Genomic DNA, 15,362 nt, shown 5'->3' with positions numbered 1-15,362 from the left:
TGGAGGGAAAACGGAGGGCGGGTGGAGGGAACGTATCTGGAAAATATAGCCAGAGCCCCCCCAGGAAGTTCAGGGTGAGTGACGGATTTGTGCTTCTTTCAACAGCCAAGCCGCAATGAAGAGCTTCTTACAGTGAAAGGAAAGTAGGTCTCGCCCACTGAAAATGCCTTTAAGGGACAAATACTGTCAGACTGACCACCATCATCACGGATGCTGTGAACCAGGTATACTCCTTTCTTCCTCCAGTTACTTTGCCCTCCGTCAGAGCCACTCTGTCTTGTGTTTTCCTTCCAGTTTTCTTTTCCTTATTTCCTTATTTCCTTATTTAGAAGTCATTTCTAAATAAGCAGCCTATAATTTTCCCCAGCATAAAACTAGTTATGAAGCTAAAATCTTGTACAAACAAGAGGGCTCCCCTGCTTGATCCCTTAAAAAAAGTACTGCAAGTGTCACCTTCAATCTTTTCCACAAGATCAATCACTCAGTCCCTTTTCCTTCTTTCGAGGCAGCCTGCAGTTAATAGTGTACCTCCGTGTCCTTTGAATGTTTAAAACTGAACACGGGAGAAGATAGGTAGCTGAATGCTAGTATGTCTTCGTGAAAGTGGATTCATTTAAACTTTTAAAAAATTAAGTTTCTTACGCATATTTATTAGGGAATAGTGGTTAAAGTCCAAAAATGAGTTTAGTTTGGCTAAAAAAGTTTTTTAAACGCAGCTTGTTGGAAGAATCAGGTTTTGCTGACTGCAACCTTTAAAAATTTTCTTGCACAGACTATACTGTATTGCAAAATAAAAAAATCTCGTTATTTAGGTAGAATACATAAGTATTTTCAGGATAGTTTACTCAGTAGAACTGTTTTTAGTTGGATTTATGGAATGAAAAAGTTCCTTTTTTGAGTCTCTTGAAGAATATTAGAAAACTTTGATAAAGGTATATAAACTTGAGTTTTTCTAGTTATCAGAAGTTTGCTGAGTTTTGTCACAAACACTTAGAGGTACAACTTGGAATCATTGAATACATATGTCACTAAACCAAACAAAGGCTATTCTATTCTAGTTTAAAGGCAGGTGTTTATCATTATTTTTGACCTAAAAGTTATTAGGACTCTTTACGTTTTTGTGTTTTTTTTTTTTTGTTGGGAGTATGTTAACTGCTCTAATGTACTTGGTTCTGTCACAGTAGAGTTCAAGTAGAGGACTTTTTAGACTAATGGGAAAAAATGGCAGTGGCAAAGAGGAAGAACTCCCATTTTCAGAAAACTTTGATACACATGAGAAAAAATTTGTACTATGGCCCTCTCTCCCCACTGGTTTACTGGAAATCAGTCATAACTTATCTCTGCTAATAATATAGTCCCAGGATGGGATCCAGTTTCTGTTCAACTGCCCATGACCTATTTTCAGCACCCCTTCATACTGCATATTTTGTGTATTTTGTGTGTCGTTTATATTTTATCAAATATTGAATGGAGTTTGTTAGTTTTGAAGTAGAAGGCTGTGAAGGCCTTTTATACTTGTGTTCCACTGACCCTTTATTCTAGTTTTTATTTGAGAAATTTCAAGTCATTTAAATTGAATTAGTTAATGAAATCATTTTCAATAACACTACTTACTTAGGAGGAAGTTTATGTGTTCATTTATTTATTTCTTTGACAAATTATTACTGAGCACCTATTAGGTGCTAGGCACTATCCAAGGCAATGGGCATGTAAGTTGTGAACAAAACCGATAAGGTCATTCCCTCATAAAACTTTTGAGTGGGAATAAATAGACAAGTAAATAAATAATTTGTGACCATACCTTATTTAGTGTATTCTGATAATTAAAATTTTCTAGAGACTTTAATGTCTTTTTAAAGATGTTTTTCAGAGTTGAACTTTTTAATATGTATTGGAACTCCTTTGCTTTTTTTCTCCCTCATTAACAAGAAATCATATAAGTTGCATTAATTTTAAAAATTAAACTTTCTTTTACCAGAAACTTTTTCAGTACAGTTTATTTTTCAGACTACCAGGTCATAAGTAGTTTATGTTTCTTTTGCTTCTTAGCTAGAATTAAACACTTTCTGAAGATTAGTTTGGTGGAAAGCTAGAAGTTTGTTAACTTACAGAATAGTTTATTGTTATTATTTCAGAGGAAGGTAAGTGCTGTGTGGGAGGGTATTTCCAGTACTGAGAGGAATGTTAGGATAGTTTTTAAAAGAGGATGTCTTTACATGGAGGGAAGAAGATGGCATGCTGTTTGAGAAATTCTTTTGATGGGCAATCATCAGAGGTCTAGCCTCTTTTGAATCAGGAATAGTGGGGCTGGTCCCTGAGCAGTGTGTTCCTGAGGAGGCCTTGATAGGATGGGTCAATTTGTAGTGAAGGGTGGTGATGGAAGCCTGTCGGTGTATGTAAAGTACTTCTTAGTTATGTTTTAAGACTGTTTCTTACAGAACTTTTCAAACATTCAAAAGTAGAGAGAATGGTGTAGAGAACCTGTTGTAAGCATCACACAACTCAACATGTCAATACATGGACAATCTGTTTTCGTCTCTAATCTCCCTTCTCCACAGTTCTGTTCTCCACCCTCCTACTACTTCCCTACCCTCTATTATTTGTAAGTAAATCGCAGACATCATAAGGAGAAATTTATCTTAAGGGGCTTTTTTTAAGGTAGGAGAGACTGTTAACAAAAGTAGGTATTTGATTCTGGGACGTGTGTTCTTGGAAGGATGTAAAGACAGATGTTAAACTTCTGAGGGTTTGGGTGTTTTGATTGGAGGGCGATGATGGCTCTTTTCCTAATGGTCATGTAAACCGATCTCGGGAGGGATGATAGGGTATATGAGAGGGAACTTTTATAAAATACTAACATATAAAGTTTTTTAGGGTTGAGAGTATGTTTTCAAATGAAGAATTATTTTTTTTTTTTTTTTTACAGTGGGAACTACACAGATCTCTATGCTAAGTGGATGTGTCCATGGATAACTAAGCTAACTCTGGGGTTATTTTGAATGGTGTCTCAGGATGTTGATGTGTCTAGTGGTAGCAGTGTTCTGAAGGTGATTAGGTAACAAAATTTTGCTGTAGCTTTGAAATCAGATGTTCTCATGTGGAAATGGAAGCTGGCGTATTAAAGAAAGTTTTCTGGAGCATTTTTAAATGAGGAAAGGGGGACTCTAAGGACAAGTTTCCATTTTTTCTCCATATCCCTCCCTTATTCATTACTGTTTTTTTTTTTTTAATTTTCCCTTTCTAGAATTCTTGCTACTTATAGAGCCAAACCTTGATGCTTTTAGTTCTTTACAATTGTACATTTTCTACCCTCTCTTTTGTAGTTATTTTTTTTTATAAACAGTTGTCAGTTGTTTTGTACAAATAGTGAAAAGAGATCCATCTAATCCAAAGAAATGGTATCATCAGTCTGTTTTACAAACTTCTGCTATTGCATCTTTAAAGGATTGAATTCTACTTCTCTTAGGTTTTGGAAACAGTTCTTCAGTTTTTGGTGTCAGAAAGCAACTGATTTGTACATGATGGTGGTGGTGGTGGTGGTGGTAGAACACTTAATTGAACACTTAATATATCCCAGGCTCTGTTTTAACCAGTTTACCTGCATTAGCTCATTTAATCCTCATACAACCCTATGATTTAGGTACTTTTATTATCCCCATTTTAGAGTTGAGAAAGAGATCAGAGAGTTTAATTTGCCTTAGTTGTATCTAGAAAATGTCAGAAAAAAATTTCAGTGTAGTAAGTCCAGGTCTGGAGTCTCTATATTTTTAATCGCTGCAAGTAGTGCCAATGTCAGATGTTCTCAAAATGAGTTGTGGGTGCGTGCATGTTCTTAATTCATTTAAAATTCGCCTAATGTATCTCTTAAAATTGGGAAAGTTGTACTTAATAAGATGACTTGGTCCTGAGACAGTTCCTCCCACTTGTGTACACTGAGCACAAGACTTGAAGCCTTAACAGAGAATCTAAGGCTGTGTCTATACACATTGGAGAGCAGGCTTTAGCCTCCTTATCCAGAAAGCTAAATGCTGCCCAAGACCGGGTCCTGAAGCAGTAGCAGCACACATTATTGAAGTAATCCTCCTTATTTTCCCACAGAGTGGATGATCCTGGGTTAAGATGGTAATAGTTGAGTAGAACATTATAACATATTGAAAAAAGTGAATTAAAGTGACTGGTTTTTCTTTACCAAAAACCATTTCTTTATTTGGTATCTGATGGAAAAACTTCTCCTTTTCAGTTACCTTGTTTCATATCATCATAATCTAATTATATAATTGTACTGTGAACCTGAGAATTTTTTTTTTTTTAATTTTTATTTATTTGACAGAGAGACAGCAAGAGAGGGAACACAAGCAGGGGAGTGGGAGAGGGAGAAGCAGGTTTCAAGCCTGATGCGCGGCTCAATCCCAGGACCATGGGATCATGACCTGAGCCGAAGACAGATGCTTAACGACTGAGCCACCCAGGTGCCCCGAATCTGAGAATTTTGGAAAGCAGACCTCTCTATATGAAAATGAAAATTTTTATTTTTAAAGTGGAAATATTATTTTTACTTATTATAAAAGTGTGTGTGTGTATTTTAATATGCACACTTCTAAAAGCCCAGGCTCAGAAGCACTAGCGAAGTATGAGGCCGAAAATTAAACACCCCGTTAAGTTCACCCTGACAGAACCCTTGTTTTGTTTGTATCCCACCAGACTTTTTTGTGTTTATATTAGTGTCTGTACATACACACACATAAACATTAAATTTCTTTCTGTATCTATTGAAATGTATATTAATATAAGTGAGATCATATTCTTTAACCTGTTTTTGTTGCTCAGCAGTCTATTATTGACATCCTTTGTTGTTGGTACATGTAGATCTAGATCATGTAGATCTAGCTCATGCTTTCTAATAGCCGTGAAGGATTCTGTTGTAGGGATATTTCATAGTTTATTTAGTCTGGTTCCTATTGAGAGATTTTTAAGTTGTTTGAAATTTTTTCTTTCTTATTTACAGTGCTGCAGCGTGCTGTAGTGAACATTCTTGAACATCTGTCATTGTGCACTTCACTAGTTCTTTCCTTAGGCAGTGAGTGGTTTTTGAGTTTTGCTCTCATAATTGCCCAAAGAGCTGTACTAGATTGTCCAGAGGGTTCTGGAATGGTTTATGAGATGTGGCTAGGACATCATTGCCCTAGAATTTTGATTAAATACAGAGGGTCCTCTTCAAGGGGAATAAAAAGGCAAACACGACGAATATGTAGTAAATAATACCAAAATAGTAAATCTTTGCATTTGAAGCCTTAAGTAGCTTTAATTTAGCCTTGAATTGAGAATAATTTTAGTTATTTTTTTCCTATTATTTCATTTTGCCTTACAAAGATGATGGTGAAGTATATTCGAACAAGTGTGATTATCATTAACATGATTGTAGCAAACCATTGTTTTACTACAATAGTAAATGATTTAAATAACCCTTTTTTTGTGGGGATTGGGGTGGGTGTTTGTCTTCCATGTAGTTTATATCCTGGAACCTGGAGATGCTCCTTTGTTACAGCAACCACTACAGACATCCAAATCTGGTATTCAACAAATAATTGAGTGCTTTCGATCAGGTATGAATGTTTTAGGATGTATTTTTCAATCTTCACATAATAGTTAAAAACTACCTAGAAATCCTTAGAATTAATTGTTAAAAAATATTAAAATGTATACATTGGTTTTATAGAATACTTTTAATTGTCATATTTTTAAAAAGTGATGAATAAATATTGACTTGATCTAGATTTCTTTGTCAGTACTATATATTATATATTAATATAGAAATAAACTTACTTAGTGTGATTTAAAGAAATATATGTGGTATCTTTATTGGTAATGTGCCTCTTCTAACAATTTATTGTTATTTTTTGGCATATTTTTGTAAACCCTCAATGGGCACTAGTATCTTATACTGGGTCTTTATAAGCATTGGCAGAGTAGATTATTTATTCAGAATATCTGAGATGTCACTTGTTCTAGATTAATTACTTTATCGTCTCTGTTTATGTGACTCACCTTCTCCTGCCTAACCCTGGAGTTTCAACATCTTTGATAGAACGCAAGACAGGAAAAATACTTATTCCAGTCCCTGGTCTCTTTGGATACATTTGTTTAGCTTTACTTTCTATTAGATTATTGTAACAGTTGCATGTATAATAATGTGCAGTTGCAGTCCAATGCTTTAAAATAGGTGTTGCTTACTACATATATATGACTGAGAACTGTTGGAACTCCTTTCTCAGTGAGATCTTGGGTTGCTGTGATTCTTAGGATCCACTTATCCACCTTTTGTAGATTTGTCTTCTCTGACATTGCAGACTGTTGCGTCAGATATAAACAAACAAATACACATGATTGATGGGACACCTAACTGATGGAAACTTAAAGGATTAGAATATCTTTTATTATTTTAAAGCTTACTATTTTAATGAAAAATTTCTGAGATTAAAAGGAAAAGGTATTTATATGTAACCACTTGTTTTGTCTTGATAAATGCTTTGAGGTGCCTATTTTTAAGTCATTGTAAAGAGAAATAGCATATATTTGCTTTATTTTAGGATCTAAGAAATAGATTGCTCCTTAATCTAAAATAAAATGTTTTTATTTCTGACTTTCTGAGATCTGTTTCTTGGATTTTAATCTATAGTCCTCATGGCATTGCTTTTATGTATATTTAATTCAGTAAGTATTGAGTGTATACTCATGCCTTGCTCATGTTGAATGGTGGTATAACCTATTTTAGGGTGTTTTTTGTTGTTTTTATTTTTGATAGTTGCCCTTCATTAACAGAAGTAACTGACGGGTCAGGTTTTCCTATGATAAATACAATTAAAATTTTACTTACTAGGGGCAGTGTTTATAATATATTTCTGGCATAACGGAAGAATGGTTAGTTTCTGGTCATAGTAAGAGTTTTTTTAGCTACCTTTAGTAGATAATTCTTTTTGTTCTTTCTCATGGAAATGAAGGTAGTAGCTTTTCACATTTAGTTATGTTCTTTACTATAGTTATTTTTTTCTTTCTTTTTTTTTTTTTTTTAAAGAGAGGGAGAGAGAGGGGCGGGAGGGGGAGAGGGAGTGGGAGAGAATCTTAAGCAGGCTTCACACCCAGTGTGGAGGCAGATGTGGGGCTCAATCTCACGACCCTGAGATTATGACCTGAGCTGAGATCAAGAGTCAGCTTGATTTAACCGACTGAACCACTCAGGTGCCCCTAGAGGTTTCTTTTTTAAAATCCAAAATTTGGAATGAATAAGATTATTTTATACTACTTCACTTTATTATAGTGTTATTTGATTAAGAAGTTAGAATTGGTTTATCATAAATGCTTTGTCTTGTAAAATATACTTTTTCAGGAAGATCCTGTTCTCAAAATCCGTGCTTAACTTTGGAAGATGAATATTTAGAAATGAAATCAATTGTTTTCCTTTTGCACTGTGCTCATGTCTGTTTTCTGTATCTGCTATTTCTTTACAATCTAAAGAAAAGGGTCTGTAAGGGGCACCTGGGTGGGCTCAGTCTGTTAAGTGTCTGCCTTCAGCTCAGGTCATGATCCCCTGGAGTCCCAGGATTGAGTCCCACATCGGGCTCCCTGCTCAGTGGAGAGTCTGCTTCTCCCCCTGCCTCTGCTCTTTCCCCTGCTCATTCTCTCTCTCTGCCTCTCTCTCTCTCTCTCTCTCTCTCTCTCTCAAATAAATAAATAAATAAATCTTATAAAAAAAAAAGGGTCTGTGAAATGGGTAAAATGTTCTTTTTTAAATGCCTCCTTCTGACCTTTCAAATTCAGATTTGCCTTCTGAGTTATGTTTTATTTAGGTAAATTCTGAAAATACTATAAATTTAATTCTGAGTACCATTTAATTTAAATTAGAAGTGATTTAGAAATATGTTTAGCAGGACAAAGAACTTATTTTGGATTTAAAAAAAGGAATTCTTTTACTTTGTTAATGTGTCTCAGAACTAAGCAATTTTAATTTCCTCAAGATTGTAATCTTTTATATATCCGTGTAATCTAAAGTTTGCTAAGGTAGTTCTTTAGCATTGAAGTATCCAAGCCCTGGCTGACTGAAACTTTGGGAGGATAGAATGGAAGTTTGGGCCACATGACTTAGGGACGAAGATCCATTCTTACCCCTAAGTTCTTCCTGGTCCCATTCTACTCCCAACCACACCTTCAATGACTCATTCCTTTCTAGACTCTTTTCATTATAGCTGGGTCACACACATTGCATTTAAAGAATTATCCGTTTAAAGAATTATCCGAAGTCTGTGCTTTTGCTCTTGTTAACCTATAGAGGCCAAGTCAGGTGGGACATTAGTAATGTGTTAGGATATCTAGCTTAATCTTTAAGCTCAGATAGTTGTCTTCAGCTACTGTATCATTTCTAAGTGACTCACCTCCTGTCTACACTGGGCTGTCTATGACTTGGTATTAATTCCTACCCAAGCTGGAAGTTCCTAAAAGGCTGAGGAAGGAGTTAACTCATTTTTTTAGGTCTACCAGCCCCACATGTGCTGTACTAACTGCTTGATCAGTTTTGACTTGTTCTCTTTGCTTCACATTTCAGTTTTTGCTTTGGACTGTTTTTCTGTTTTTAAATGATAAATCTTTCTTGACCTCTGATAATCTTTTTATTTCTGGCTGCTTCACTTGTAAATTAATTTGAATAGATTTTTCTTTTTGGAATTAAGTAATATTCCTATATTGGAATAAGTAATATTATTGGATTAAGTCATAAGTGCCTGTGGTTTAAAAATAAAAAGGAAGTATAAAAGGATATACAGAAATACAAAAAATAAGTCTCTCTGCTCAGGCAACCACTGCTACACGATTTGTGTGTCTTCTTCCAGAGACCGTATATACATATACAAGCATATATATATCCCTCACTTTTTTCCCCAGTATGAATGGTAGCTGAATCTGCACACTGTTATGTATTTTTGCTTTATTAACAGTACATTTCACTGTTGTTTGACATTTGTCCATAGATAAATACCTCATTTTTTTTAGAAGGCTGCCTGTTTTGCTCCAACCTACAGATTTTCTACTCTGACATCCCTGATGGTTGGATGACTTTGAGACATGCTGTTTGCTCTGTATCCCTGGCTTTTGGTACTATCTTGACTGGGCCCTGCCTTTTGCTAGAGCACTGCCTTAGCTCTGTTAATCCTTCTAGGATCACATCTGTGACGTGGTGTCTTCAAATTTCTCTCCTTTTTATTGATGCTTTTAGTTTAGCTTCCTTTCTTCCTGAACTGAAACAGAATTGTAAGTAACAACAACAAAAAAGGTGTACTTGCATGAGACATTTATTAAAATCGATTTAATTGAGCTTAATATTCTTTCTTAGTCTCTTAATCTTCTGGTGCAGGCAAAGGAGCTATTGAATGCCCTAAGATTAGAAACAGAAAAATGGGGAGAAAAGAGAAGGATAATCATTTAGTCTGGCATTCAAAACTGGTCTTTCATGTGAAGTTGATATTGTTTTTTTGAAATCTTGAAATATATTGTAAAAAGGTAATATAAATTATCTGTCTATAAAATACTGCTGTGTGCAAGGAAGGGCATCTTTTCTGACTCTTAGGGAGGAGTAAATGGTAGCGAAAAATGAGAATTAGCTTTGTGTTGTATTTGCTATTGTCATTATCATCTTAGGTTTGGTCATTTAACGTCTTAGAAGAGTTGTTTGTTTCGTTTTGGTTTTGTACTGTTGAAAACAACATTACCTGCATTTAGTGTAAGCTGTTCCTGGATGGCGATGCCTCAGTCCTGACTCAGCAGACAAAAACTTAGGATGGAAATGTGATTTATCAGAGATACATAAGATAAGAGAGTGCTATATGATATGGGTTTTGTTTTTGGTTGTTACACAACAATAGTAGGAAATTTAAAATCAGACTAGATATTTTTTGGATGAATAAGACAGATGTAGATTTGTTTGATTTGTCGTTCTTACATTCTTCAAGGAATGTCATCTGAGGCTGTGTTCCTAGAAGAGCAGACATTTATATTAGTCTGGGAACTTCTTAAGGGCACAGATCAGATCCTTCATCCCATGTTTCCAGTGAATAGCATTGCAACCTCATATTTAATAGGTGTTCAATAAATGTTTGTGAGACTAAACTTAAAGATTCACCAAGTAGGCACTAGAATAATTTTATTCTGCTTATAAATTTATTGTATTATGTGGCAGTGTTCCATAATTAACCTAGTAATTTTTTTTAAGGATTTTATTTATCCATTTGAGAGAGAGCGTGCACAAGCAGGGGGAGAGGCAGAGGGAGAGGGAGAAAGCAGACTCCCGCTGAGGAGGGAGCCCGATGCAGGACTCAATCCCAGGACCCTGAGATCATGACCTGAGCCGAAGGGAGACACTTAACCATCTGAGCCACCCAGGCGCCCCTAACCTAGTAATTTTTTTTTAACCAACTCTTGTAGGTGGTTTTAAGAAATCAATTTAAATTTTCTTAAGTTTTCCCTATTTTTTAACCTTTAAGTACTTTTGTTAAGGGATGATCAGTTAGAAATTTCCTTCATATACCGGCCTTGGAAATCAGTTTTGACAGGAATCACAGATTTGCTTGCAGTGTTGAGATGATACTGTGTTTAAACAGTCATGCTAAAAATGATTGAGCTTATGTGTGAATCATCATAAAGCAAGCAGTATAGCATTTAAAAATCATTACTGCTACAACTTAAAATGGTCATTGACCAACATATCCATATATTAAAGAAAAAAATGAAAGCTTATTTTTGGCACAGAAGAGTTAGAATTAATATCAATCATGTAAAGTGATTGCCATCCATCCTAATGTAAAACTGAATACTGATTCCTTTTGAAAAAAATCTTGTAAACGTTTTTCTCAGTACATACAGTGTATTTGATATTAAGGAATAGCACATGACTAAACCCTTGATGAGGTTTAGGTAATTTTTACTGAGCACCTATTATGAGAATCTGAAATATTCACTAATTAGTTAATTTCTAGGCATCAAAAGCCTTACCCTTAGTGGGCTGTGTAGTTTTTTTTTTTTTTTTAAAGATACTGATTAATGATCTATGTAATCAGTAAACAGTGACTTCTAAGATAGTTTTAAAACCCAGGGCAAGAAAAAGTTACTAATATAGGAAAAGGAATAATTAGTAGTAAGATTGCATGGGTCTCTTTCAGGATCCAGGGCAGTGGAAGAACGTAATGTTGCTGTCTAGATGACCATGTCTGTTGTCTCAGGTGATGAAAGTTTTAGCTGTTGACAGAGGCACAGTTGATTGGCTGTGTCTAATTGTTAGTAAGCAAAGCAGTCACAAAATGGTAGCTGACAAGACCATTATGACCAAAGTCATTATGACCACATGGGAAAAACAACAAAACCTTAAATGGTAACTAAAAACTAACTTAGGGAAAAACTTCTATTGTCTGTATTTATGGAATGGGCAACATCTTATTTTTCTTATTTGTAGATTGTATAAGTTAAATTAGAAAATCTTTGAGGTCTCTTTTTTGACTTACCTGGCAACTTATATTGACTAAAAAAAAAAAATCTAATTTATAGAGAACGTTTCTTAAACATAAAGCTGTCTAGTATGTCATTTAGCAAACCTCAATCAGGCATAGTCCTGAGGGCTGGGAATATAGTGGGTAATCATTAAAGGTATCTTCTCTGGCCTTTTAGAGCTTCCATTTTAATGGGACTACAGAAAAATAATTAATTACAAGATAGTGGGATAATATAGTACGGATGTATAGGGTGCTGTGGGAGTAGGGGTGAAGAATTTGTAACAAAAAACAGGAATCAGAAGGCTTCCTGGGGGATGCGACTTCTAACCTGGAGTTTTTTTTTTTTTTAAGGATTTTATTTATTTGAGAGAGAGAGAGAGAGAGAGAGCATGGGGGCGGGGGAGGGGGCGGGAGTCAGAGGGAGAAGCGGACTCCTCACTGAGCAGAGAGCCCGATGCAGGACTCGATCCTGGGACTCGATCCTGGGACTCCGGGATCATGACCTGAGCCAAAGGCAGTCGCTTAACCAACTGAGCCACCCAGGTGCCCCAGAGTTTGAAGGATTACTAGAAGTGAGCCAGACCAGGGAAGTGGAAGATTGTTATAGGCAGAGAGAAAAAAAAAACACAGGTGAAGGCCTGAAAAGTGAGAGAGAGAAACAATTTGGTGAACCCATGGCTCTGAAAGAAATTTGATGTACCGGCATCAGCACAACTGTGCTTGTATGTGTGTATGTGTATGTGTAGGTGGGGTGCAGTGGGGGAAGCATTTGTGAATTATTATTAAGAGTGATGAGTTAAGGTTAGAGCCAGAGATTTTTTTAGGGGGATGCTATTGGAAACGAATAGACATTTTGCTGAATATAACTAGTTCTATAACTAGGACTAAAGAATATCTCTCTGTATAGATTTTTTAATTTTTAATTAATTTTTATGGTTGAGAGAAACTGGTGGACAAAGTGAGATCTCTGATTTAGGGATGCAGTCTTATATTTTTAGCAGTAACTGTTTTTTATGTATAACCTCATACTTTTTTTTTTTAAAGATTTTATTTATTTATTTGACAGAGAGAGTGAGAGAGCACAGGCTGGGGGAGCAGTAGAAGGAGAGGGAGAAGCAGGCTTCCCGCTGAGCAGGGAGCCCGATGTGGGGCTCGATCCCAGGACCCTGGGATCATGACAGCCGAAGGCAGATGCTTAACCATCTGAGCCACCCAGGCGCCCCTTAACCTCATACTTTCTATTTAAATCTTCAGCTGAGTTCTTAAGTTAAATCTCGTTCAGCTTGTTTTTGCATTCCTCTTCAATCTTTTTTGACTATCTTTAAAGGCAGAATTGAATCTTTAGCATGGGTCTAGCAGGTATTTCAATTTAGAATTAAAGTGTGCAAAATTTTCTATGTTTTCTTCTTACTGGTGCTACACTTAACTATACTTGGGAATTATACGTAGATATGTTAGGTTTATCTAAAATATTTCACATTTAAGCATTTTTTTTTTCTATCTTAAAATTGATTTTCCCTATATACTTACTTTATGGATCAAAACCTTATCAGAATCTATTCCCTTTCACATTGGTTGTAAAAGTTGGAGGTTATGGCAAGTAAAATAATACTGAATTTTTCTAAAGCTGTCTTTGATGTTGAATAAAGATTTTTATTTATTAAAAAAAATACTTTTGTCATCAATCTACCTCTCATAGTTTGTTGTCACTTAGGAGGTTAACTATGAACTAAACACGTTAGCAGTCTATTGCCAGTATATTTTGTTATGTGAAGTGGACTAAGAAGATGCGTGTGTGTGTGTGTGTGTGTGTGTGTGTGTGAATTTACTTTTATATAAAGAATAATACTCAGGCTGTCCTCTGAATCTTTTTAAGTTTATGTTTTCTGATTTTGTGGTAATATGGTTTAGTGCAGTAAACCATTGATTCGGATTTGAGAAATGGTGGAGATGATTTCATTATATTTATTTTTTCCCAGTAGAAACCCAGATGTGTAATTTAATTTTTCTGGGATTTAGGTTCATATTTTCTTTCATGATTCTCTAAGATAGGTTTGGTTTGGTTTGTTCATTTTACAAGATGGATAGTATAGTGTGTTTACTCTTTAGTAGTCCCAGAGCTTAACAGAGTGTCAAGTACTTGTGGCATGATGGAAGAACACTTTGTACCTCGATAGTTTTAAAGTTTTTTTTCAGGACACATTTGTTTTTTCCTCTTGAAGTCGATATTATTAGCATCTTTTTTATTTGAGGAAATTAAAGGCTAATTAATTAGTAAAGCATGGCAGATCAATTTTGTCAATTTACCTGTGGCAAAAAACGTGTAGGAAATAATGGTAAAAGATCTTCTATTTGTGTTTTATTCCTGGTGGATGTTTTTATTTTAAAGATTGGATGCTCATTGCCATTTATTTTTTTTCCTGCCTTTTGATCTTCTGTCATAACGCTTAGATTCCCTATATCAGTGGCATTTCTTCAACTAATCTTTACTGAGCATTGCTAGACCTGAATACTTTGTAGTTGTAAATAAGACAGGTTTGGTCTTGGCTGCTTTGGAGTTTATAATCTAGTGGGGAAGACAGGCTTTAAATTAGTTTAAACTGTAAACTATCAGTATTTTTAATTAGTTGCACTTGGAGTGAGTTTTTGAGGGAGAAAGGCTTTGAATAAATTTATAGTGGTATCAAGAGGCCTAAGCAAAATTCAGATTATGGATAAGGGTTCTCTACTCTGACACTCAATGGCCATAATTCCATGTTGGCCCAAAACCTTGAAGTAATTTGAGCTGAATTTAAAGAAAAAGTCACAGGTAATCTTGTGACACAGTTTTGATTTTTTTTAAGGAATCAGGGGAAAACGTATTACAGAACTCCATGTTCACGTCTTATTGCGGAAGGGAGCTATAGGAACCAGCCAGAAACTTTGGCAAGGAGTAAGGGGTTGGGGGGGAGGGGCATGTTTAATTCTGCTTTCCCCTTCCAGATCTGTTGAATCAGAATCTCTAGAGGTGGGTCATGTATATCTTTATTCCCAGTTTATTGTGATGATCAGCCAGATGTTGGAACCACTGTTGGGATATTCTAGGAATTGATTGGCTGCTGAATTAGAAAAAGAATATCAATTTTAGCTGTCATAATATCCAGGTGATGATAGAATTTTACTTAAAATTTAGTTTATAACTTAGTTTTGAATACAAATGGTGGAAATTGGCAATGCCTATATTTTGTTTGCAAAGTGTAATTGCACTTTGGTTTGTCAACAGTGGTTGCCCAGTTTAAAAATGCATGTTAAAGTTACCTTTTGTGTTAAGTTTTATTTTCTTTTTTCCTTCAGGAACTAAACAACTTAAGCACATTTTATTAAAAGACGTGGACACTATTTTTGAATGTAAATTATGCCGCAGTCTCTTCAGAGGATTACCAAATTTAATTACCCATAAAAAATTCTACTGCCCACCAAGTCTCCAGATGGATGACAGTAAGTTTTATTCATATATTGAGTTATACATTTTACAGTTAAGTATTCTAATACTGCAGCTGTACGTTTGTGTTAAAATGGTATCAGTAATTTAATAATGGGGAATAAAATTAAATATTAGACTTAATGTTCATTTTCTTAGGTACTTTCATACTTTTTACTTGGGTTTTTCTAAAGATATATGAGGTTAGGTTTATGAGTATATTTATTGTTTTTGAATGTTTATATGGACCATATAGTTTATATTCAGGATTTTTCTAAGTTAAAATGTGAGTGCTTAAGGGGGGTATTGGTATTTTTCATTTTTACTTCTTTTAACAACTTGCTACCTATGACTGATAATTTACTAAGATTATC

General features: G+C 35.1%; 1 protein-coding gene across 5 annotated transcripts in view; it reads left to right on the top strand.

Moving 5' to 3' along the window:
• The window catches only part of ZNF800 (zinc finger protein 800), a 46,630-nt gene that overhangs the window by 1,755 nt on the left and 29,513 nt on the right, over positions 1-15,362 (top strand). For 3 of the 5 annotated variants that reach the window (XM_073899156.1, XM_073899155.1, XM_025865635.2), the window contains exons 2-4: positions 106-224; positions 5,508-5,603; positions 14,862-15,005. In XM_073899156.1, the coding sequence (XP_073755257.1) occupies positions 164-224; positions 5,508-5,603; positions 14,862-15,005 (301 nt within the window). In that variant the 5' untranslated portion in view covers positions 106-163. Of the gene's footprint in view, positions 1-105; positions 225-5,507; positions 5,604-11,388; positions 11,411-14,861; positions 15,006-15,362 lie in introns of those variants that run through there. The other 2 variants (XM_073899157.1, XM_073899158.1) reach the window with 2 other exon arrangements.

Source organism: Callorhinus ursinus, unplaced genomic scaffold, assembly GCF_003265705.2.
Source record: "Callorhinus ursinus isolate GAN/ISIS: 27379988/994484 unplaced genomic scaffold, GSC_fseal_2.0 scaffold12, whole genome shotgun sequence".
Classification (NCBI taxonomy): domain Eukaryota; kingdom Metazoa; phylum Chordata; class Mammalia; order Carnivora; family Otariidae; genus Callorhinus; species Callorhinus ursinus.
The sequence above is the reverse complement of the archived record's forward strand: the minus strand, read 5'-3'. Positions and strand labels throughout refer to the sequence as shown.